Genomic DNA, 24,285 nt, shown 5'->3' on the forward strand with positions numbered 1-24,285 from the left:
GCCACATGTCACCTCCCTCGGCAGTGACAAGGGCTGTGACACGTGCCAGCAGCCGGCCAGGGCCATGTTCCGCCCTTGCATCTTTCCATTTTAAACTACAGCTCCTGCTGTTTGCACATGCCCCTGTGCACACCCCCCACTCCTTCTCCTACTAAGTTCCTTGCAACACCCGTGCACATCACTACTCCAAAACGTGAGAAAGATGTCATCTGGGCAACCAGTCCCTGCTCAGGTGGCAGGTGGAGCCTTCTGCCCGGAGGCGATCGCGGCGCCCGGGCACTGCGTACCTTCACCTTGTCTTCATACAGTTCAGTTTCAGGAGAAAAAGCTCCCAACCTTCCAGTCCAAACCTTAATTTCCTTACCCTCGCGGATGGGCTATCACTCGCGCCCACACTCCCCGGCAGCTGAAGGCTGGCAGGATGGCCTCGGTTTGCAACTGTTCTGCAGCCTCCCCACATGCGCGGCTTTGCTTTCACCCACGCAGGCGAGGGTGAGCGGGGAGGTCGTCTGTGCTGCAGCTGGGGCGCTCACCAGCCGGCTGCTGGGGGGGGTCAGAGCAGTTTCTGTATCACAGGCAGGCTCGGAGCCACCCCCCAGACCGCCCCTGGACACAGGAGGTGACTTGGGATCTACCACAACTCCCTGCACGTCCCAGCGTAGCTTCAGCCCCCCAAACATTTCTTGGGGCTGAATCTGCAAATTGACACAACCCGTGCACCTGCCTGGAACCGCAGGACACCTGCACTCCCACGGTGGTCACCTCATGAGCTAATTCACCCCGGCTTAAACCAGACCCCAGAACCCTTTGGGGAGGGAGGAGAGTTCAGGGAGTTCAGGCATGGCTGGTAACGGCCCTGAGCAACAGCGGAGGGGGGGGGGCATTTCAGCACAATCTCAGTTGTTTGCTGGGGGCTTTTATTTCCTGAGGAAGGGGGGGAACGTCAGGAAAAGTTACTGAGAAGCAGAGCTGGGAACAAGCAGCTGCAACAGCAAGAGCATGTTGGTATTTGGGGGTTTAAACACGTGAACGGGGGATGCACAAACAGCCCTGCAGAGCACAGCAGAAAGCAGAGTCTCTCCACAGCTTGGGTACAGGACCGGCAGGGGCAGAGTGCCAGGCCACCACCACGCGTCTGCCCCAACCCCAGCAGCTCTGCAGATCTGCTTTTGCTCCACCCATCCACAGCGGGTACGTGCTGTCTGGGGAGCGAGGGGAAGGAAACTGAGGTCCACGTGCTCGAGTAGCTGTTGGGAGAAGCCAGCTCCACAAACGTTGACCCTGTGCAGGACTACCACCTGCGTACCTGCACTCTTCCTGTCCTACAACGCCTAAGAGGGGAAAGAGACCTCAGCCAGGGGAAGGGCTGCCCTTCTCCCCTGCGCCCTGTTGAGCTCCCCAGCTCTGCACCAGCTGGATGGGATACCAAGCTCTTCCTAATAAAGACAAAGCAGCGCTGCCAGCATCGCTCAGAGTGTGTTTAATCAGACCCATCTCTTTAAGAGGACTGCACAAATGAAAGCTGACACAGTCCTGAATCGCAGCGCTGTACGGGGAGGAAATCCAGGCTGCCTGGCCCTGTTTGTTCCATGAACAGGCAAAATGAGAACTGTGATCCTTGCAGAGAAGCAAGGCAAGGCATCCCTGCGGGACTCTACCCTGCCGCCCTCACTGATCAGCTCTGCTAGAGAATCAGTAGCAAGATTTCAGCCTGGCCGTGGATTTGCTTTCATCTACGAACGTCCTCTTTAAGTAGCCTTTTGACCACACACAGCTGCCAGCACTGCGAACGCCTGTTGCCCTCAGCTGCACACTTCCCAGCACTGCCAGCACAGGGGAACTGGGAGCCGAGGGGCTGAGACTTCGTCGTTTCCCTCCAGAGGCGCAGACGGCTCCCAGCTGCACCGCTGCGTGAACGCAGGGAAGCCGGCAGCCCCATCTGCCCGGCCAGCATCCCAGCGTACACCAGAGCGCCTCGAGAGGAGGCTGGGCCCCTAGTAAATGCCGTAGGTGGGCTCCTCGGTGTCTCGGTATCTGTCCAGGTACCTCAGAGGCTGGTGGCGCGGGAACTTTAACTGTGGAGGATGGTAAACGGGCGGTCGCACGAATTCAAACACAGGCTCTCTCATATCTGTAAAGCGGCGATGCAGAACGTTAGCAAGACGGCTCAGATCCAAACCCCAGGCCCTCCCCTTCACCAGCAAGGGCCCCCACGCGCACAGGGGACCAGGGCTGGTCAAGCACGCCCTGGTGAAGGCTCTCGGTGTTACTTTAAAACGCTCATACAAAACAGCCTTTTACAGGTTGTTTCCTCAGACTGCTGCTAGTTTGGTGGAGGATGGCTCGGCAAGTATCCAGTCTGTGCTGTAACAGATCCTAGACAAGTGCCAGGACCAAGCAAGAGCCTACAGCCACAGCTCGCTTCGCTGACCCCGTGTTACCCGCAGGGCCATGTCCCAGCCCACAAACAGCCCGCCTCCAGCATCCCTGCACGCTGTATTTCTTACTGAGAAGCTGATGGAAAACCCAAGTAACGGAGCTGTCCCACTGACACTGGAAAAACGCCAGCCCCGCCGGGGTCATTGCATCCTCGTGCTTTCTGTAGAAGTCAAACGTGCTAAAGGTTCGCATCTTGAGGCTGTGGCTGGAAACAAGACACAAGCACAAGAGCTGAGGTGAACCTCTTTTCCTGCAGCACCCTGGTAGGCAACTACTTCTCCACATCACCCGAGTCTATAAAACAGAGGTGGAAAAGGAAGTCACCAAAAGAAAATCTCCCAGCTTCTCCAGCTCTGTGCACATCTCTGCCCCAGGCAGGGCAAACCACTTTCTTAACAGCCTGGTTTAAAGCAACAGGACTTTGCAGCGCTTGCAGGGCTGGGATTGAGGCTTCAGGTGACACAAAAACTCAAAGCAGGCCCGAACAACCCCGCGGGTGAAAAAGGAACCGCTATCCTACAGCAGTAACAAGCACGTCGTCATAACAAGCAGTAACAGCCTAGCTAAGCGAGTGTGAAACTGCCCAGTGAAAGCCTGAATTACCATGGCATCGGCCGAACGTCCTCACTGAAATCTACGGGGCGGTCTTGCTTGAAGAGGAGGAAGATGAAGCGATGGTAGCCAGTTCCCATGGCAGGGAAGGGGGGCAAGTAATGGCAGATCTCCTCACCCGACTTGATGTCATTCCCCGGGATGTTCGTCCTGAACACAAAGAAGTTTACTTCACTGTATATCCGTTCATTTCCCTCCACTGGGACCAGCAGATTCACCCAGGATTGCAAGTCACACCGTGCTACGTTTTGACATGACTTATACCTTGCTTGACAAGTGAACAGATAGTAGAAGCCGCTTTCACTGGAAGAAAAATCACACCCAGTGATGTGAATGCCAACCAGCAGCAACACCTGGAACTGCTGCATCCTTAGCAGGACCCAGAACACAGGGGTAAAGAAGCTAATGGCAGGAGCACCAGAGAAAGCCGCAGAACTGCCTTAGCGAACGCTTATTCCCGACCTCTGTTGGAGGAGTTTCTGCCCGCTTTCCCCGAGCTAAGCAGCACGCGGCTCTGATGCGCGGTACTCACACCAGCCAGTGGAGGTACTCCGAGTCGGCGTCTCTCAAATGTCCATCTGCAAACGCACACAGCAGAGAAAGGCGACTTAGTGACAACCTGGTGTTTGCGTTAACCCCAAAGCGAGAACACCCAGACCCCCTCTGAACAGAGGGGACGGCTCAAGACCTCCCAGAAATCCTTTCCTAGCAGAAAAGCAACTCATTCTTATAGGGCTGAGCGTAAAATGAGGAGCAAAGAACTCTGCAGATATAATTCCAAAATTAAAAGGACTTCTTGGTCAGCTGCTTCACTTCACTGTGCCTTGGTTTCTCAGGGTGAACAGCATCAGCTAACCTACAGGCAGACTGCCAAGGGAGAGGAGTTTGGGGGTAAACAAAAGAAGGGAGGGAGTCAGGGAATCGTTTCCTCCGCACTGTGACACAGGTCCTGTTACGTCACTGTCCCGTCTCTCAACTGCTAGAGGTTTGGGGAGGCTACGATCCTTCCTGCATATGTAATATGTCCCTACTTAGCAAATATCACATCACCTCTGGCTGTGCAGCCAAAAGAAACAGGAGCTAACCAAAAGCAGAGTGAAACAACCCAGTTTAAACATGTTTTTTTTAAAGAACTCGCTACTCACCTGGATTTGTGAGCAACAAAGTCCAGAGGGAGCCTTTATCTGCTTCGTATGACACTGCAGGGGGACTGGAAGCCTAAACCAGCAACATAAAGAGAATGTAATTCACTCAAACGACAGGTTCCATTAAGACCAGATCACGATTTCCAAGGCAAAGAACACGAACTCGTCACAGGCACGGCCAGGATGCAACACAGACTGGGCACAGCCACGCCACTGAGTAATCCAGCTCCACCTGGAGAGCCCTCAGAGCGCTAATAAACATCAGCCTGCCGGCAGACAACGATCCTGTTGCAAAGCTCTGTCCTCATCGTGTCCAAGCAACATATTTCCTTCATCGCAGAGGAAATACCCTTGTAAAAGAAATCCCCCAGAACGAACAATGCCCTTTAGAAGAATCTGACAAAACCACACAGGCTTCCCATGGGGTCGAGGTTGTTCCCAGCTCCCCTCACGCACCTCTGACGGAGTCACCACGTTCCCATAGTAGACCGGCACGAGGTGCTCATCTTCTTGGCTGTACTCCACCCTCAAGGTAACCCAGGGGGTGAACGTGGCCCCCTTGAACAAGTCACGAAATATCCCGCAGTGCTCTGCCACGCGTTGCTTGTGGAACGGGCCGCTGGTCTTCTCCCACTCAGCTCTGACTTCGTCGAGGGGGATCAGAGCTGCAAGGAGAGAGAAACGCTGCAGGAGGCAGCTGAGGACCCAGAGCGGCCGGGGCAGGGAGGGAGGTGGCGGGGCACAGACCAGTCCGGAGCCGCGCTGCTCTTTCCATCTCGGCATTCTGGCGGTTCTCCCTCAGGATCTTTTTTCTTTCCTTGATTTCCTTTGCCCGCAGCAGCTTATCACGCGGTAGGCTGATGTCGGTCTTTGGCTCTTCAGAGAGGGGTGGAAAAAATCACGTACATGAAAAGTGTGAATACCCAAAACACCCAAACACAAAAACCCTACAAAAGCGTAAAGAGCGCGTGAAAGAGATGCAAACCTCAAGACATCAGAGACTCGATTTTACCACCTCTGCCTTCCCTCTGCACCTCCACGCTTCTGCTCCCGCCTCCTCCCCCAGCTCATCGCACCCCAGACCCACAGGTTTGTTGGCTGGGGAGCAGGTCTGGTCTCTGCAGCCGCTCAGCAGAGCGGCCAAACTGTATTATTTGCTGTGGGTCTAAAGCTCTGGTTCCTGGTCTGCTTTCTTGATACTATTGGGGTTCCAAGGAATCACTTCTTTATGCTGCTCCACGTCTTTTGGCACGTCCTGGCCAGCCTCCCTCCTTCCAAAAACTACCATCCCTTTCCCCTGAAGACGTGTGTGCTCTGCAAACTTCTACATCGGAGAAGGGCCAACTTCGTGCCAAAGCACCTCATCGGCTCTTTACAGGGCGGGTTTTGGGGCAAACCCGTGGCCCCAACAACGGCTTCCTTGACCAACAGCAGCAAAACCCCGCGCGACGCAGCTCCTTCTGCGAGTACCTGGCTGGGGGCTGGTGTGCTGCCGGTACGTCTTCCACCAGCGGGGCTTCCTGCTCTCCTTTTCCGCCAGCCTGAAGTAGCGAGTGAAACTGCGGTATTTTTCCAGCACTTCCAAGTTGCTGACGTCAATATCCTCGTTGGGCATCGGACCCAGCGGGGCTGCCCGCTTGCAGAGCGCAGCTGGAAGAGGAGAGAGTTCCGCTTTTATACAGAGAGCGAGAAACGAGGCCGAGAGAGCCCGGGAAGAGCGGGAGCGCCGTCCCGGGCCGGAGCCACCCCCGCCTCCCCGAGCCGGCCCCGCCAGGGACGCCTGGGGAACCCAGGCGTCCGGGAGCTTCCCCCCCCCCCCCAACGGCTCCCACCGCCCACCCGTGGGGGAACCGGGGCTCCCCGGCCCGTGTCTCACCGGCCGTGCCGAAGGCCCGCCCGCCCCGGAGGCCGCACAGCGCCGCGCTCAGCAAGGGCGCCGCCATGGCGCGCGCCGCCCGCAGTGGAAGGCCCCCGTTACCATAGCGACAGGGGCCGCGCCGCGCAGGGCCTGGCCTGGAAGGCCCCCCGCTGCCATAGCAACGGGGCCGTCTCGCGCAGGGCCTGACTAGAAACGTCCCCACATCCCCAGAGCGGCGGGCTCTTCCCGCGCCCGGGCCGCCCCTCCCCACCTCCGCCCCTGCTCCTCTGTACCCGGGGCAGAGCCCGCTGAAGGGAGCGGGGTGGCCCTGCTGTGTAACCCCGGGGCAGCAGGGAGGGGAAGCGAAGCCCGGCACAACAGCCAGGTTTCTTCAGAAAAAGGCCCAAAAAGGACAAACTGGAGTTGCCCGCGAGCTGTGGAACATCCTCGGGGTGCTGGTGAACCTGAGCCCCAAGGCACACAGCCGTGACAGCTCTGCCTTGCCCGGCCTTGCAGCTCGGCCAAACGTCCGCAATCCCCCCCTAACACTTTGGTTGTCACGGCCCAGTGGCAGGCGGTGCCTGTCCGAGGGCCAGCAGCGTGGCTGACCAAATCCAACCCCACGAGGGCAACTGCCTCCCAGCAGTGCCCGCCGGGTGGCCAGTGGCACTCGCCCTGAGGGATGGAGGCCAGACAAACTGTGGCTTCACAGCCCGTAGGGATGGATTTCACACTTTGAACACGGAGATTGCTTTTAAAGAGAAGGACAGTTCCTCAGCTGAGAACTGGGATTATTTATTGTTTGTTTTCCTCCCCCATGTGGAGGGCACAGCGGCCTCCTGCAAGGACGGACACAGCCATCCCTGGGGCAGTGCGTGGGGATGCTGCCGCCTCAGTCTGACAGAGATGAAGTGTTGTAGGACGCTTTCTTCAGGGTCTCCAGGAAGAACTGCTCATCCTCTAAGAAATCGCGGTCCTGAGAAGAGAGGGATGGATGGGGTGGATATCAGTGTGCCACATAAACAGGGTCACAGTCCAGGGTGTCGCTCATGAGTGAGGAAGGTATCCCAAACCCTCCTTCATGTAGTGAGCAGTGGGCAGGTACCCATCCGTCATACCCTCTGGGGTGTATGGGCTCTCCCCCGGAGCCCATAACCTCACACTCTGAGCGAGACCCACAGAGGAAGCCTCAAAGAGCATCCCCACCTGGGGAAGGACCCAGCAGGGAAGCAGGGGGTTGACGGGAAAGGCTGGGGGACACCATGAAGTCAGAGTCCAGCAGAGCTGGCTTCTCCCATCCAGGGATGGGATGAGGAGAGGGGCAACCCCATTGAGCCAAGAACGATGTCCACCTCAGGTTGGACATCGAGCCAACCTGAGACAAGCTGTGAGGATCCACCCGTCCTTGCTTCTGGTATCACCCCTCTAGGTGCCCATGGCTTCTGCAAGCCCAGCCCAGCGGCTCAGTAATGATCTTAGGAGACACCCCACCCTGTGGCTATCAGGCCCGAATCAGGCTTCACCCAGCCCTGCTCCCACCCAGCTGGTTCGAAGCCCCTTCCAGCCCCGATCTCTCCACAGCCTCACCTGCTGGGCCCTGTGTTTCAGCAGCAGCAGTTTGGCATAGAGCTCCGTGGGGCCGGCCATGGCCAGGGTTTCCCCGCTATCCCCCAGGCTGTGCCGAGGGAGCACTCTGATGGGAGGCAGAAAGTCTGGAACAAGAGCCCGAGCATGTGGTGCCGCCACCGTTAGAGGAACTGCAGATGGAGACAACAGAGCATCCCTTTTTTTGCTGCCTGCATGTCCCTGCAGCAGGGTCCTCCCCAGCCTCCCAGGGCAAACGGGCTTTAACCCACCTATCTCTCTCTTCCTGAGCCTTCTACCCCCTCCTAGCACTGCCCTGGCTCAGAGAGCTCTGCCGAGCTCCTTCAGAGGACAAGGAGGCCAACACCAACTCACATCTGTAGTTTATATACAGGGCAACGAAAACAGCCCCCAGGAACATCCCAAGCCTCCTGAGAAGTGGAATACAAGTGCAGCTGCCCCCCAGCACGTCCCTTCCCATCAGCAGCATGCAGGAAGCCTTACACAGCATGCTGGAGAGGCCTTCCGTAGGGGCACTGAGGTCCTGGTCTGTGGTCAGCGGCATCACGGGGTTGTTGGGCAGCTCCTCACGTAGCTGTTCGAGCTGTCTCCTCTGGTGAGCCATGCTCAGCCGCTCCTGCCCCATCCCCAGGAGAAAGAGAGAGAAGCTGTTGGCAAAGGTTCAGGTCCTTGGCATGGCAGCCCCAGACCGAGAAGGGAAGGTGAGGGGGTATTTACCTGATGCAGACGCTGTTCCTGCTGCTTCAGCTGCTCCAGGTGCTGCTGCATGACCTGCAGCTTGGTCTGGTGCTCAGACTCCATCCTGTGTGCCTCCCGCAGGGCTTGCTCCCCTTCCTCATACTTCTGGGATGAGAGCTGCAAGGCAGAGCGGCTGGGGAGACCGGGGACAGGGCTCCTTTGTGCATCCCCTTATTCCCCTCCCAGGACAGGATCAGGATTCGTGACTTCAGGAGGGGTGTGAAACCCTGGCTTTGCTGCTGGCCCACGTACAGCTGTGAACTGCAGTGCAGATGCTCCGCTTACCTTGGTCATGCTTTTAATCTCCTCCTCCCGCTGCCGGATGCGCAGCACGGCCCCGTTCACCTTCTCCTTCTCCAGCCTCAGCTCCTGCCAGGCCTCGTCCAGCAGCTCCCTGTCCTTCGCCAGCTGCTCCTCCTTGGCTTTCAGCTCACGGCCCCGGATCTTCAGCTCTGCCTGCTCCTAGGATGGGCACAGGGGAAACCGATGCACTACCTGCCCTGTCCTGGACACTGTCTCAGGTCTTCCCAAGCGATGGGAGAGATCTGCCCCTGTTGAGCTCCTCGTGTGTGCCAGTTTGGGGTGCAGAGCAACACCACCAGGTGCTCAAGCAGTGCCTTCATCCACCTACCCTTGGGGACCAGGGCTGGCAGAGCTGGGATTGTACAGACACACACACATGCACACACACTCCTCCCTCAGAAAGGATGGAGCCCCTCACCATGTTGCACACCCTAAAACACACTCAAGGCACGGCAGTTTGTCAGCAGTAGAAATATCCAGCCTGAATGGTTATTTTCCACCCTGGTAGTCCTTAAAAATGCAGCTCTGCTGCACTGTCTGTGCCACGTATCCCCTCTGGACAACCGCAGGGGGGCACAGAACTGGCTCTGGACACGTCCCCATGGCACAGGGAGGTTTTGTCTAACCCACCATGGGGATTTCCTCTCACCAGACTTACAACGGAGGCAGCTGCGCCTGGTCTGGCTGCCCAAACTCCTCACAGGTAAAGGGGAGAGACAGAGGTGACTGATGCTTCAGTCAACATCTAAAACAGGCTGGTGGAGGCTGTTCCTGGAACAGCCTGATTCTCACCACCCTGAGTGACGTCTGTCAAACACCTGAAGGCAGCTCTGAACGTCTCCCCTGTGGGCAGGACCCATCTGTGAGCCTGCCAGGCGGTGCTGGAGGCCACGGGAAGGGGCTCCGCTGCGGTACCTTGGCCAGGCTCATGATGGTGCCCTCTCTCTGGGAGTCCATCTGCAAGGCTCGGTCCATGTTGCGCTCCATCCGCTCCTTGCTCAGCTGCTGCTGGGTGTGAAATTCAGCCCACTCGGCCGCCAGCTTCCGTCGCTCCTCCGAGCACTTCTGCATCACCAACTTCTGCTCCTCCAGCAAAGCGCTCTGGAGAGCATCGCAAGAGAGGGAGAGAGAAAGCACTAAGTCCCATTCACCGTAGGATTTTTCTCCTTTAACCCATCTCTGCCACTAAACCCCACGCAACATCTAGAGGCTGGTTCAAACCCATGGCGCCTGACGTGAACCCTGCATGGAGAGCTCTGGCCCCACGCTCCTCGAGAACCAGCATGAATCATGCATGCACACAGCAGCCTCGTGCATCCGCGTGCCAGAGGGCTGGTCTGACTGCGATTCACCGTGCGACCGGGTGTGGGATTGAGGAGGCAGAGGAAGGATGCTGCAGCCCAGCACTCTGTTCTTTCCTCCACTACACACCGCAGCGCAGCCCCAGTCAGACTCACGGGACATGTGAAAAGCACCTGGAGATGTCCGCCCCACCTCACCTTCGCCCTCTCCAGCTCTGCTCGCTCCATGGAGAGCTGCTGGGTCATGACTCGCCGCCGTTCCTCCAGCGAGTGCTGCAGCGATTCCACTTTGGATTGCTCTGCTGTTGCTCTCCATCGCTCCTGGGTTCGGACACAGAGGAGAGACAGATGCCGTTCACAGGCTCCAGGCCAGGCACCTCCATTGGGCAAGACATATGCCCCATAACCAGACAGGAGGGCTGACCCGGGCAGAGGACATAGCGTGGTCTCACCTGCTCCAGCAGCCGAGACTGCTCGCCCAGCCTGGCCTCCATTTTAGCGATCACCTCCTGGAGTCGGTTCCGCTCCTCCTCCATGTCCCTCTGCTGCTGCGACAACCTGTCCTGGAGCACTGGGGAGAGGCAGCAGCAGGGCCATGAGCAGCATGAGGTGGGAAGCCCCCCTCTGTCCACACCATATTCACAGAAAAACTGCATGTGTTTGTGCTCATCACCTTCTGCATATCCCCAGGACACCGTTTTGTAAAGGGGAGACCCTGAGATGTCCAGTGACCAACACAGGCAAGGCTTTGCCAGCCTCAGCTCCCAGCCTCTGGCTGACTCGGAGCAACTTCTCCCTGTTTTCTGGGTGTCCCCAGCCCTAGTGGGGACCCCGCTGCCGTTTTGGCGCAGAGGAATGGCAGACGTACCCTTGAGCTGCTTGTCCCGCTGCCGTGCCCCCACGGCCAGCTCCTGGGAGGTGGTGTGGTGCGTGGCCTCCACCTTGTGCGAGAGGTCGTGCAGGTCGCTGGAGAACTTCTCCATCTGCTCGATGACACCGTTCAGAGACCTGCGGAGAGGAGAGAGGGGAGGGTCACCCTTGTGGGACACACTTTATCTCGCCACGATGGAGAGGGGGATGTGTGGTGGGCCAAAGGCCAGGCAGCCCTGCCCCAAACCTCTCTGGGTCATAGCAGAGCTGTAGGAAGATGTAGCTGCTGCTTAGGGGAGTACTGACGGATATTAAACGGCTCAGCATCCCTGGAAGCAGCAAGTGGGAGAGGGGATGGCCCCTGCTGCCATGGTCCGAGGCTGGTTCCCTGTAGGACAGGGAACACCGCAGCCAGCGACCAATGTGGGGATATGACGCCGGCCGTCAGTACCTGGTGTGTGAAGTGGCGCTGGTCACCGCATCAATCTCCTGGTCTTTCAGCCGCTTCAGCCGCTGGAGCTGCTCTTCGTGGTCTTTGCGCATCTCCTGGACAGACGCCCTGCGGGACACGGGGAAGGAGCCCGCCATGGGCTGTTACAAACCAGTGCTCCCCATGACAGGCACCACGGAAGAGGCTTGGTCGTGGGGCTGAGAACCAGGTCCCAGGAGCTGAGCTGGCATGGTGATCTGTCACGGGGCATCCCACTGACAGGCATCCACATTTGGGATGGACCACATTTGGGGGTTACGGGCTTCTCTACCAAAACCTGATTTCTCATTGACCCAAACTATGTGGACATCGGTGACTCACTGACCTGAATAAAAGGGATTTGGGGGAGATAAAACAGTGGGTTCAGTGTCTTTCAAAATACAATGCATTCACTCTGAAATGATGTCTCCAGCCAGATCTACCTGTGTCCACCTACAAAGCAAATCCCCATTCCAAAAGCCACCAAGCTGCCCACAACCCCATGCTTCTGGAGTCTGATTTCTCCTTTCACCATGTCCCCAGTTCCCTGGTTCCTTTGCCAAAAAAGGGGAACCAGCCCCACGTGTGTGCCGCTCGTGCCGCTCTCACCTCTGCAGCTCTCGCAGCCGCTCTAGCTCCAGCGCGCTCTGCTGCTCCAGTGCGGCCAGGCGCTGCTGGTGCTGCGCCAGCAGCTCTGCCCGTGCCTGCTCCGCGTCCTGGCTCTGTGACAGCAGCTGAGCTGCCAGCTGCTCCTTCTCCTGCCGCAGCCTCTCCTCCCGCTGCCCGTAGGTCTCTTCCACCACCTTCACCCGGCTCCTGCCCGGAGAGGTCACAGCAAGGAAGAAGTGTTGCTTTCATGGCAATACCCGGCACTCTCCACCCAAAGTGCACACGGGAATTTAGGAGAAGATCGGTGTCACTGTGTGGACGGGGAAACGTGCAGACTGTCCGCAGTCTGAGCTCTGAACCCTCCTGCTACTGCCCAGTGCGGTGCCCTGCTTGGGGACGTGCTGGCAATGGGACTGGCCCCTCCTCCTTGTCACCCATGGGACAGTGTTGGTGAGAGTGGACTCCCACCTTGGCTCACCCGTGGGGCTGCTCTCTGCCCCCACCAGGGCACCCCCCACCAGGTCCACATTGACGTGGCTCTGTGCCTGCCTGCCCCAGGGATGGATTTGGGAAGCAGCCCAGCACTCCCACCCCAGGGGAGATGGACAGGGCTGTAGGCAAGGACCTGACAGAGGAGGGGAGCCCAGGCAAGAGCCTGGTACCTGTGGGCGCTCTCAAGGAGATCCAGGTCCTCCTGGTGCCGCTGCTGGAGACTCTCCAGCAACAGTTTGTGTTGTGACCGCTCCAGCTCCAGTGTCCGGACCTGCCAAGCACCCGGGGAGAAGGTCCTTGTGCTGCCCTGGGGACAGAGCTCCCACAGCAGCACTTGGTGGCTGTAGGCATCTCTGGACAGGGAGGTTTCTCCTCTCTCCTCTGTCACCCTGATGCTATCTGGAGCGGACATGGCCCCTTCTCCTTCCCCTGGGTCGCCCGTGGTCCCCCATCCAGCAGGTGATGGGGCTCACCTGGCTCTCCAGCTCTGCCACACGGGCCTGGGCGCTGAGCAGTGCTGCCCGACAGCCTGATGCATCCTCGTAGAGCTGGGCTGCGGGAGCCCCCAGCCTCCTCTCATGCAGCAAGCCCACGGCTGGGGACTCTGCCTACAGGGATGGAGAGAGAAGATCAAGGCCCTTCAGGATCAGTGGCTTTGTGGTGTGACTGTCAGCCCCCAAAGGAAGGCACATGCCTCACCTGCAGCTGTGGGGCAGCCTGGAGATGTTCCCTGGGTGTGATAACCTGCGGAGACACAGGGATGCTCTCAGGGAGGTAAAGCCCTGGGGAGAACATCTCCTCCTAGCCTGGGAATGTCGATCCATCCCCAGCCTACTACAGTCCCTCCTCTACCCTGCTCCAGCCCAACCCAATTGCTGGTCTGGGTCCCTTCTCCCCAGCTGACACTCAGCAGCCTCTACCCCAGACACAAGCATGCTGGGCTCTTCCTTCTCTGGGAACAGACTCAAGGATAAGACCATGAATCTTCTGGGAGACAGCGTGTGTCCTGCCACCAGGGCAGGGCGAGGAGGCCCAGCTAGATGAGAAATGGAGGCTTCAAAGACCAAGCAAGAGCTGCCCTCTCTGTCAAAGGCTCTAATTCCCCTTCAGTTGTCTAGAAGCAATTTCAGAGCATCTTCACCACCATACTGGGGAAAACCAGCTGAAGAAAAAGTCCTTTATCAACTGGAGCCTCTGTTGTCTAACTAGTGTAACAGATATATGCCTGGGGAACTATGTACATGCTGCTCAGGCAATGCAGGGTTGTAAACGCATGATTTACAAAGCATCCATTGCGCATGTGCTTTGGCCTCATAAATACACCTTGTGGCATCTCGGGGCTCTCCAAACACTCTGCCTCCATGAACACGGGCTCCTAGAGGTGCAAAGCAGGGCACATCCTTCCTCCCGCCAAGGGAGCACGGACAGAGTTGGATGCTAGCAAGTCGGCAGGGGAGGGCTTGCAATCACCGCCCCGACCCCGCATCTCCTGGGGACATGGGACCAGCAGACCTACCTGAGCGAGCGGGGCAGGGCCCTGCATCTCCTGCTCTCCTGGGAACAAGGCCGTGGAGACTGAAAATTGAACAAGTCCACGATTCAGACATGGCAATGGGAACCATCCCCTCCCAGAAGGACGAGGGCTTGGGTCTCCTGGGCAGAGCGAGAAGGGTCCTGCTCCGCTCCAGCAGCTGGTGACAGGGATGGAGGGTCAGACAGGTTTGTCCATACCCGCACCCCCACCCCACCCCACACACGATGGTGGGACTCTGCTCCGCAGAGTAAGCCTGGGGGCAAAGCACGGCTCCTCCTCCATCCTCATCACCTTGGGAGGCGGCCGGGTCCCCTAAGCTTCTTTCAATGGCCTCTGAGCTGGTGCACAGCCTCGGCCCAGGGCAGGAGGGGGTCTTCTAGCACACAGCACTAGTGGGACGAGTGTGGGGCCAGCAGGAGGGAAGGGGGAGAGAGAAGGGACAGCAAGAACTTACGCCCACCCATCGCTCAGTGAGAGCAAGTCCCTTGCAGCCCTCTGATACCCCAAAGGCAGTGCTACGGAGCTCAGCATGCCCCAAGCACGATGTCCCCACCTCGCCATGAGATGGGGATGGTGGGACCCTGCAGCTTGGCAGCCCACTCAGACAACGGCTGGTCAAAGCCTGGGCAGCGTTCACGTGGCCAAGGGCGATGCTGTGGCTCCTGCCTTTTTTTTTTGCGGGGTGGGGGGGACCCTCTCTGCATACTGCTGCCCAAACCACCCAGCCACATGGAACGCACCCAGGGTGCTGGCGTCTCTGGAGGGATCCCCCTTCGCAGCCTCTGGCGGGTGAGCTGAGGCTCGTTTCGTGCTGAGCCAGGGGACCGGCTGCCTGCGTGGGCACAGACACAAGTGATGTACAGCAGTGTCACAGCTCAGGGAGAGGCACACGGACATTATCCTGCTTGGCATTTCTTTAAGTTTAAAGCTTGGCTGTTCCACTGTGATCAAATAGGCAAGAGCCTGACGATCCTTCAAAGCTGCCTTCCCTCCCAGTTACAGAGGTCCCAGACCAAAAGTGATCCTTGCTGGCTACCAGCTCTCCCCATTCCCCCATCTCACCCACACAGCTGCTTTCTGCAGGAAATCTCACCCATGGAGGATGCCTGAAACGTGAAGGAGGCCTTACCTGGAGCTGTCTGCGCTCGCTGCCTTGTCCTGCAGGACAGCTGCCTGCTGCGGTGCTCCTGTGGAGGCGGCTGGCTGGCTGCAAGCAAAAAGCATCCTATGTGGGAGAGCCGAGGAGGCGATGAAAGACAAGATCCTTTCACCCAACATCAGTCCCTGCCTCGCAGGTGAAAGCCTCTGTCCCACTCAGCTGCGGCAGGATTCAGCCTTTTGGCTGCAGAGGGAGCAAAGACACCCCAAAACCTCCAACACCGGTGTTCCTCCCTGCTACATCCACCCCCTTCCCCTGGGCAGCCGCAGCCCCAGCTAACACACCCCTGCCCATGATACACGGCTCTCTGCATTCACTTCCGAGTCCCATTCGAATGGCACAAGTCTGAACCTGTGTCTGTGTAAACCCAAACTGGAGGAGGTGGTTTGCCTGGACCTAAGAGGAATGAAGGGGAACGAAGGCAGGAACGAGGAGCACGGGGGGAGCCTGTGGGGCTGTGCTGACCCAGGACAGCTCCGCGGGACCCGGGGCAGCGTGTGCAGGCCACAACTGGAAGGAGAGCCCAGAGGTGTAATGGGACTGTGGGCTGGATGAGCGGGAGAAAGCCCCCGTGTTATTACCCCAACCTGAGACAAGATAGCGCTTAAAATTAGCTTCTTAAATCTGAGCCAAGGGTTTCTGAGGGGTCCTGCTGGAGCAGCCACACATGGAGCAGATGGGAGCGCTGCAGCCATCAATCGTGCCTTTACCTGACGGGAGAGCAGGGATCCAGCCCTTCGCCTGGGGCCTCCGAGGGCTTGGCACTTCTATCCTGGGCCTTCGCCTGTGCTTGGGCTTTCTTGCGAGACAAGGCAGCGCTCAGCCAGTTCTCCTCCTCCAGCGGGTCGGGCTTAGCTGCTGCCTCCTCCGCAGCCGGGAGCTGGCTGGTGGGGCCGGGGCGCCCAGCTGTGGCAGGACTCGGGTAGCTGACCACAGGACTGGCTTTCACTGGGGACGGCGGCTCCAAATCCATAAAATCCTCATCTTTCAAGCCCAGCCAGTCGCCTCCAGCCCTGCTGCCCCGCACAGGGCTCCGGCTGGATGGAGGAGGAGGTTTGGAACGGGGCTCCGTTTTCGGTTTGCTGCTGATCTCTGCTGAAAACCTGCTGCAAGAAGAAGCAGTCGCATACCTGCCCGCAAGGGGATGCTGGGGACTCTGCCTGCTCCGCCACAGGGGCGGCGTGGCTGGTGGCTGGAGCAACAGACACATACAGAGCACTGTACCTCACCGACTGCCTTCTCGACGGCCGGCCCTCAGGCGTGGAGGCCACTGTGGGCTGGTACGCTCCAAAGACAAAATCCTCCTCGTCCCAACCCTCTTCCTTCTCTGTTCAGACAAGCAGCCTTGAGTCAGCGCCCAGAGGAGCAGCTAGCAGCAAAGACAGCAGCCCTCCTCCTCCTCCCCTGCAATTCCCACTGGGATCGCTGCCTCTGGGAAAACACAGCTGGAAACATCTTCCCTGGAAACCCACGAGCAGCGTGGCTGGGAAAAGCGTCTTTGCTGGGAATCAGCCCACGTCTGAAGGCAACTCAGTTATGGCTACTGTGCAAATGCTCCCAGGCTGCTTTGAGGGCAGAGTACAACACTTTTGCATTAGCCACCTGCCCCGTGCTGAGAGCCCGTTAGCAACCCTGCTCACCACTACAGAAAGGGTATTTCCCCTGCAAGGGCATTAGAAATCAATCTCATTCTCCCAAGCCAACGCTGTCACTGCTGCAGACCTTCCCAGCATCCCTGGCTGTGCTCACCTGGCTGTTTTTGGTACTTCTTATCCAGTTTGAACTCCCTGCGCTCTCCCGTGCCTGGCTGTTCCAGGATTTTGGCCACGGAGCCTCGTCCCAGCAACTCATCCAGCTTGGAGCGGGCTGGCCGGAGCTCCTCTCTGTTGGGGACAGAGCGGCAGATGGGTTTCTCCGAGAGGCAGTGCTGTTCTTCGTCACACAGCCTTGCCAGTGTGCTCTGGCTCTTCTCTGCGAAACAAGGCTGCTCTTGCCCCTTTCTGGGACCCACAGGCAGAAGCTCTAGCATCCCCCACCCAGCATGGTGGCACCATCTCAACGCACAAGCCATCCCCTGCTTTACTCCCACTGCCTCTTCACTGCCCTTACTCTTCTGCCTTCTTTCCCTGCTTCTCATCTCCTTTTGGGCCATTGCCAAATCCCAGTGCATCGATCAGGTTGTCACCATCATCTTCAAATGTGAGCTCCTCCCTCCTCCGGACTGGGGCCACGGTGTGCAGGGGTGTCTGGGGTGAGGGTGGCTCTGCGGATGGGATCACACACAGTAGGTGGTTTGATCAGGGCTTTTTTTTTTTTTTAACAAAAGATCAAAGCAACCCTGCCTGCTCTTCTCTCTCAGGACCATTTAACAAAGTAATTTTTAAATAATTCTTTTCAGTGACCAAATCTCACAGCAAGTGACAAAGTGGCAAAGCACCACTGCCTGGTCTGTGGCCATGCATCCACTGATGGGACATTGCTGGGTGTCACTGGGGTTTCCAGCCCTGGCTAACACCAGGAGCTTTTTTAGCTTTGCAAGTTTCCAGTCAGATAATTCCTGCCCCCCTTTGTCCAAAGTCCCTGCTCCACCAACGCACCTTAGTTCTTGCCCTAACCCACCAGCTGCTACTTGTGTCCAGAGTGGATTTATCGAGTTGAAAGGCGATTTTAGGGGACTATCAGACCCATTAGCATCCCTGCTGCAGGAACAAGAGGGATGAGTGCCTGTAACACAGCCACAGTGCAGCTGGATCCCACCCAGCGGTGCCCCAGCTGTGGTTTGTCGTGGACCGGCGATGCCCTCAGTCACCCAAATCCTGACCCAGAAAACTTGTTCTCATTTGGCAACGTGCAGAACAGGCTGGATGAGGTCAACGGTAAGATCTGACCCTCCATTCCCAGAAAGGAAAGGTCAGTTCTGTAACCTGTGGCACGCTGAAAATATCAAGCATTCTGTGAGCTGTGTCACAATTAACCCCGTTACCAAGTTGCTCTATAAATGACCATACTGGTTAATAAGAGACGGGACTAGGTGGCTTTCAATTTAATCAGTTTGGACCTCACACAAACTAACCCAGGCTGCTGATTCATTTAATACAAAGAGCATGCATCGAGCAACCCTGCTTACCTTTCTCTTTGCTCCGTTCTGTTTTTTTCTCAGAGCTGCTTCTAGTGCCTGTTGGAGCTGGCTTCTTGGGAGCATCCTGCTCCTCATCAGATAAAAGCCCTGCCAAAGGATCATCTAAATCTGCGAATTACCCCGTAGGGGCAGGAAAGGAGAATAATAATAAAAACAAACAAAACCAATGTTATTTAGAAGAACGGTTCTGCACTAAGCCAAGCACTATCCCCCACCATGCGCACATGGGGACAGGAGACCGTATCTGCCCAAAGCCACGAACGCAGGTTCTGCAGGGACCTGGGATACCCTTGAGGCTCCCTGAACTTCAAAACACTCATGAGTTACATTTCTGTTCAGTTTTTCCACATTTTCTTTCTTCTAGAAGAAAACAACTCAAAATGTGGGTGCTTTAACGCTTGAACACTGTTTAGGCAAAGAAAAAGGGGAGAAGAAAGCCCACCTAAATCACCTAAAGCCCACTGGTGATTTTAACAGATGCTAATCTTGGTTAAAGTGCAGGCTTTGACAACCAGATCTCAGCTGTGCCAGGAAACCACCCCCCGTTTGGAAGTTGGACGGAACCCCCCCTGACACAAGGGCTCCCAAGTGTTACAGACAGTCATGAAAAACCAAAGCACACGTGAAAATGCAAATGCCCCCAGGAATCGCCTCCCAGCCCCATCCTGGGGAGGGCCTCAAACACAGAGCTGTAATTTTTTTTCCCTTTGGTCACCTCTGAAGGATTAGATTTGCACCGGCATCGTAGGGGTGAAGGACTCAGTATCTCATTAACCAGCCAAGCCTTTGGTTAACAGAAGAGGCAAGCTATGGGCGAAGAGCAAGGGCAGAGTCCTCAGCTGCCCCCGTGCATCTATATGCTGAAGTGAAGCAACATCCTACCTTCAAAGTTAAATTTCTTGTACTGTCGGGAAGCAGGGGGGGAAGAGAGTGGCTTCTTCTCCACCGCAGGTACAGACTCTCCTAGAAAGAGAGGCCACGGCTCTCAGAGACAAGATGCTGCAGAGACACCCCTCTCCCACCCTGGCTGAAGGTCACTTTTCCGGCAGCAGCCCCCTAAAAGCACATATTGCGACACACAGTCTCCCCACAGCCCTGCGGGGTGGGAAGCCTCTCTGGAGGGGGTCTCCTTGCAAGCAGAGAAGAAGAAAAGGGCCTGGGGAAAAGCAGGGCAGTTTGGGGACTGGCATGTCTTAAATGCAACCCCTCTGGCTCTCCTTCCACGCAGACCAGGCAGATCCCTGGTCTTTGACCTGCACCAGGGAAGGGCCAAATAGTGTTCGGTGGGAGGCGGCAGCGTGGCCGTTGTTGCTGCTGACGTTAGTGATGTTACCACACCACGACAAGAGGCCAGGCCAGGGATCTCCCAAGGGAGAACACATGGCCAGAGAAACACTCTGTGACTGGGACAGCCCCAAAAAGGACCAGGAAAAGGATTTTAAGAACAAATCCACTTTTTGTTCCCTATCCCGGAAGAAAATCCCCCCTGCTCATTTGGAACCAGGCTATGAAAAGAAGAGCAGAATCTCCTTTTTACCTTTCTCAGGAGCTAACAACTTCCCTGAGGTTTTTATTGCTCCTCCCGAGGAGTCACATTTCCCAGGACCTTTCACGGTTGTCTTCCCTGGCCCAGAATTGGGTTTCGATATTCCCAGGAGATCAGCTTCCATATCGTCCATGTCCTGGAAAGCGACAGGATGAGGACGGGAGCAAGGTGAGCGCTGCTAATGCCTCAAGCGCTGCTTCTCCCTTCGGAGGCTGGTGCTGGAGGCCATGGCTGCAGCACATGTGGGGCTGAGATGAAGGATACTTATGCACTTACCTTCAGGGTCTGCAGCAGAGCTTGTGGGTCTGCATCGGAGGCACTGGATCCCTGCAAGCCAAGGAGGGCAGAGATCAGAGACAAGCAGACTTTGGAAACTCCTCACCCCTTGCTTCCATGCTCTGGCCCCTGGTTTTCCTCATTTTATGGGATGGAAGAATACATGCCCAACTCCTCCTGGCATCCCCCTCACTGGAAACCCCCTGTGCCTTGATTTCTTTGCTGAGATCCTGCTGCCTCCGGGGGAAGCATCAGGAACACCCAGGCCATTGCTTTGGGTAAGGGTCCTTCCTACAACACTTTATCCGAAGCGCTCCCAGGAAGGTTGGGCTGCAGCACAATGTGCCCCCCTGGCTTTGCTCCATCTCACCCAGGGCACCTGGAAGCCCTTCTCCCACTGTCCACCCACTCCCCCATCCCATCTTCCCCACCCCACAGCGATGCCAGAGAGGGGTTACCTCTTCAGCCAGACTTCATGGTTCATCCCCGATAATCCCACTGCTGACTTGGATGGGGTGACACCAGGGGCAAGCCTGGCCTGGCTCAGTCCCAGCCCTCAGGACACCCGGGCTCTCTCATGAAATTTGGGCTCACCTCTGCAGCTTCGATGTCCTCTGCAGGGAGTTTGCTGAAGAAATCATCCTCTAGAAAGGACCTGTGACACAAGCCCGGGGGTTAGCAGCACCACACGTGAGCTCGGCAAGGGTGCCCTGGGGACAGCCAGGCCAGGTGGCGGGAGGTGGAGGGGACCACATGGGCACACCGCGGCAGCCACATCATACAACAGAAAATGAGGCTAAAATAGCACTGGGATAAAAGATAGTAGTGCTGGGACTGCCATATTTAAGCAAGCAACTGTTATAAGGGAGATTTTACAGAAGATGTACAGGGCTGGGGACACCTAACTCTTGCTGGAAAGCTTCAGGCTCTGGGCTCCCAGTTCCCAAAGGCATTGCAGGTAACTCGCTTCCCAGGCAATTGCTATGGGAGCAGGAAGCAAGGTGGAGAAGCCAAGGACAGGGCAGGTCAGAAGGACTTGGGGAGCACAGAGAGATCTCCAAGTGGGAGAGGCTGTGTCTCAAAGGCACTCACTTCTTGCTGGCCTGTGAGCTGGTGCCCCGGGCTCTCCCACTGCTGCCCCTGGCCAGCTGGGAAGCTCTGGAAGATTTAACAGAGGTTTCATCTGGAAACAAGACAGGGAGAGATTAGGATGATGGACACAGGCATATTCCTGGCCTAGGCACTCCAAAGAGGGATTTGCTGTCTCCCCATGAGCCGCAGAGGCTTTTAATCGGCGATGAACTTCACTTCGCCTCCCCAAGCTGACGTCCAACCTATTCAATGGCCTCTGACTCTGGGAAACCCTGCTCTCCGCTCTGTTCCCTGCTTCATCCCCCCTCACAACCGGAGCCCCTCGGAGATCAGTGGCTGTTGCACCAGCCATTGCTCCCAGGCTGTTGCTCCCAGGAGGGGAGTAAGAGTACAAGGATGCTGCCCTTTCAGATACAAAGAAGGTTCATTTTACCATCATAACCCAGGAGGTCACCAAGCACATCATCAATAGAGCCTGAAATGAGACAAAGTAAAGGTGTTGAGGCGGGTGAGCTCACCAAGCAGGTGTAGAAAAGCTCCCAATTTCAATATGACTTGCTCTTTGGAAATCCCCCAAGAATAAAGGTTTGGTCTCAAGCATCATCAGCATAAGGCCTTCCTTGCTGGTCTAGAGAGAACTGCCAGGACTTGATCCAGTATTTTGTGGATAAAAGATTGGGCTTCACTTAGTCAGAAATGGGATAGGGATATCTTTATCAAGTGAGCCAGCTGCTTTCTATTCAGTTAGTCACTGGCCACAAGCAGCACTTAATCTGTGAGCTCTCACCCCGCAGTATCTCAGAGCCCATGGGCAACCCCAAAAGCACTGCTTCGGTATCAGGGGCTGCAGGAGGCCTCTAAACAAGCAGTTAGGGAGTAAGTGAGGGGAAGAACTGAAGTAAATGCATATATTCTCCCCTGGATTTGGGAAAGCCCACAAGAGAGGAAGATAGAACACCAATAAGCAAATCCACTTGACGTGAGAGGCCGCTGGCTATCTCTGGTTCAGGAATGACACGATGCACTCAACTGCATCTTTCAGACAAGGACTATGGAACATTTCAGTAGCCAGGACTGCCACCTGATCCCAGAGTCCCCCCTCCTCTGTCCCACGCATTCCCAGCAGATCAAAGCACCTACGGACAGCGAAAGGAAAGCACACAAGCGTACGTACCTCTTAAACTTTTCTTAGGTTTTGTAGCCTATGGAGAAAGACAAATTTCCTTGTTAGAAAACAACGCAAGTCTGACCTGGACTTTCTCAGAACACTAAAGCCAGAGGCAGGTTTCTCCAGAGAATCCCACAAGCAACAGCGAAGCCCTCCTGCTACCCACTCTGTTTGGGAAACAGCATGTGAAACACAGGGGAACCACAGAGATGTTTACACCTTTAGAGACACCAGTGAGCACAGCCCCTCCTGACTGCCAGCTGGGCAGAAGCCTCCAGCCCTCGGGATCACTTCTGCCTCTGAACAGAGGTACCAGAGCATCAAATCTGGATTTCCCAGGCCTGCCTTCATACCGTATCAGACTCACCATTGCAGGATCCCAGCCTTCCCCTGCTCCAGCAAGTCTGTTTACAGATTCATCCGATCTCCACCTCTACTTTGTGGGGGGATCTAACACCGTTGATCACATCCACGCCAACCTCCTACCTGCGGGGAGAGGAGGATTTCCCAACTGGCTGTTAAACAAACTTCCCTCTCCTGCTCGGGGCCCCTCGGCAGCCTGCCGGGCTGGCTCTGTGCTGCTTGGACCTCTCCAAGACACTCTAAACAAGGCTCAATCTGAGTCTTAAAAACAACCCCTTACTCCCCAAAAGAGTCTTGAGCTTCTGCAGCAGCTTCCATGGGGAACATCACACCGACGCCAAGGAATCACTCTGCAAAATAACCCGAGAGGGAGCAAATACCACCCGCCCTGCCCCACGCGTGCTGACCCAAGCAGAGAGCCCAAGGGGTGGTTCCTGCTCTGCCTAAAGCCTGGAAAACACCCCAGGGGCCCTGGGGCTGGGGAGGGAAGAGGGGAAAGAGGGAAGGAAACCTCATCTCGGGGGGTCCCACCATCCCTCCTGGGGGATCTCGAACGAGCGGGCCGGCTGCTGCCGCGGGGCCCATGCAGAAAACAAAGTGGTGCTGGAGGCGAGGGGTTCACGCACCTCTCGGGGTGCAAACAGGATGAAAGGAGCCCCCCAGGTTTCCGACCAGCTAGGCCCCCCACGCTCCACCCCCGCCTCCCCGCATCCCGTTACCATGGCACCCGGTGCCCTCCTGACCCACAGCATCCCGGGCCAGTGCCCGCGGTGTCCCGGACCCCGCGCTCACAGCATCCCAGGGCCGCGCCCGCAGCAGCCCCCAACCCCTGCCCGCAGCAGCCCGTACCCGTAGCGCCGCAACCCCCTGCCCGCAGCACGCCGGCCGCCCCGGAGAGGCCGCAGGCCCCGGCTCCCCCCCCCCGCTCGACCCGGGAAGGCCCGGCCCTTCCCTTCTTCCCTTCCCCTCGCGGGGCGATGGGAAATGTAGTCCCGCCGGGCCCGGGGGAAGGCCACAGCCCCCGGCAGCCGCCCGCAGCCGGCGCCCGGCGGCTCCGCTCCCCCCGGAGCTTGCAGGAGGAGCTCGGGCGGTGCGAGGTGCCCGACGGCTGCAACACCTCCCCCCCCACCCCCGGACACCTTGCACCCCCCGTCCCAGCAGCCGGGCAGGAAGGGCTGAGAGCAGCAGCAGGATTGTCCCGTTTCCCCACAGGGCCTCGGGAGGCTCCGGGTGCCCGAGGACACCCGGGGGACGGGGGGTTTTGCTACCCCCAAGACGTACCTTCAAAGACAGCAGGCTGGCTTTGGCACAAATAATCAGCCCCACTGGGCTTTAAAGCCTCATCTTGGTGTTTAATTGATAAAGAGTAATTACAGACCTCCTTTCAAGACACCCAGAAACCAGTTCAAGCACAAGGTGCCAGCCAGAGGCTGGGCACCGGCAGGGGTACAGCTCCAAACAGTACAGCCCCTGTGCCAGGGAAGCGCGGCAGCCAGCCCTCCCAGCTCAGCAGGAGGAAATACAGGCTGGGTCCAGGAGCCCCCAGGAAAAGCCGTGAACACCCCAC

The 24,285-nt window shown here is 57.3% G+C and overlaps 2 protein-coding genes across 6 annotated transcripts; both read right to left on the bottom strand.

Moving 5' to 3' along the window:
- Positions 1-1,464: 1,464 nt before the first annotated feature.
- On the bottom strand, positions 1,465-6,139 carry MRPL38 (mitochondrial ribosomal protein L38). The gene is made up of 9 exons (XM_076353683.1): positions 6,073-6,139; positions 5,667-5,846; positions 4,944-5,072; positions 4,653-4,861; positions 4,197-4,269; positions 3,584-3,629; positions 3,043-3,201; positions 2,508-2,644; positions 1,465-2,131 (listed from the first exon to the last, which is right to left on the bottom strand). Exons 1-9 carry the CDS (start codon positions 6,137-6,139, stop codon positions 1,995-1,997), a joined length of 1,137 nt encoding a protein of 378 aa, XP_076209798.1. The 3' UTR covers positions 1,465-1,994.
- A 689-nt stretch (positions 6,140-6,828) lies between these two features.
- FBF1 (Fas binding factor 1) lies at positions 6,829-23,595 on the bottom strand. Of its 5 annotated transcripts, none has more exons than XM_076353738.1 (31): positions 23,568-23,595; positions 22,723-22,841; positions 22,362-22,389; positions 21,621-21,662; positions 21,188-21,278; positions 20,690-20,750; positions 20,096-20,146; positions 19,811-19,955; positions 19,156-19,236; positions 18,262-18,381; positions 17,244-17,397; positions 16,884-17,017; positions 16,359-16,461; positions 15,845-16,237; positions 15,105-15,182; positions 14,716-14,807; positions 13,958-14,016; positions 13,141-13,185; positions 12,915-13,049; positions 12,612-12,712; positions 11,950-12,156; positions 11,323-11,430; positions 10,870-11,009; positions 10,454-10,572; positions 10,200-10,322; positions 9,616-9,801; positions 8,683-8,859; positions 8,377-8,514; positions 8,143-8,275; positions 7,642-7,766; positions 6,829-7,030 (listed from the first exon to the last, which is right to left on the bottom strand). In XM_076353738.1, the coding sequence occupies exons 2-31, from the start codon at positions 22,723-22,725 to the stop codon at positions 6,947-6,949; spliced, it is 3,456 nt and encodes a 1,151-aa protein (XP_076209853.1). In that variant the 5' UTR covers positions 22,726-22,841; positions 23,568-23,595; the 3' UTR covers positions 6,829-6,946. The 5 variants fall into 5 exon arrangements, with proteins under 5 accessions (XP_076209853.1, XP_076209851.1, XP_076209852.1 ...); XM_076353736.1 differs by having other exon boundaries at positions 7,642-7,811; XM_076353737.1 differs by having other exon boundaries at positions 15,845-16,240.
- Between the last annotated feature and the right edge of the window lie 690 nt (positions 23,596-24,285).

The sequence above is a fragment of the Aptenodytes patagonicus genome, chromosome 16 (assembly GCF_965638725.1).
Source record: "Aptenodytes patagonicus chromosome 16, bAptPat1.pri.cur, whole genome shotgun sequence".
Lineage (NCBI taxonomy): Eukaryota > Metazoa > Chordata > Aves > Sphenisciformes > Spheniscidae > Aptenodytes > Aptenodytes patagonicus.

Coding starts and splice junctions, on each gene's coding strand:
- FBF1 (XM_076353734.1), bottom strand. Junction 10,323..10,453: donor AGTCTCGGCTGCTGGAGCAG/GTGAGACCACGC, acceptor GTCCGAACCCAG/GAGCGATGGAGAGCAACAGC. Junction 7,031..7,641: donor TGAAACACAGGGCCCAGCAG/GTGAGGCTGTGG, acceptor CTCTCTTCTCAG/GACCGCGATTTCTTAGAGGA.
- MRPL38 (XM_076353683.1), bottom strand. CDS start 6,139: ATGGCGGCGCCCTTGCTGAGCGCGGCGCTGTGCGGCCTCCGGGGCGGG. Junction 4,270..4,652: donor ACGTGGTGACTCCGTCAGAG/GTGCGTGAGGGG, acceptor TTGCTGGTTTAG/GCTTCCAGTCCCCCTGCAGT. Junction 3,202..3,583: donor GAGTACCTCCACTGGCTGGT/GTGAGTACCGCG, acceptor CTTTGTGTTCAG/GACGAACATCCCGGGGAATG.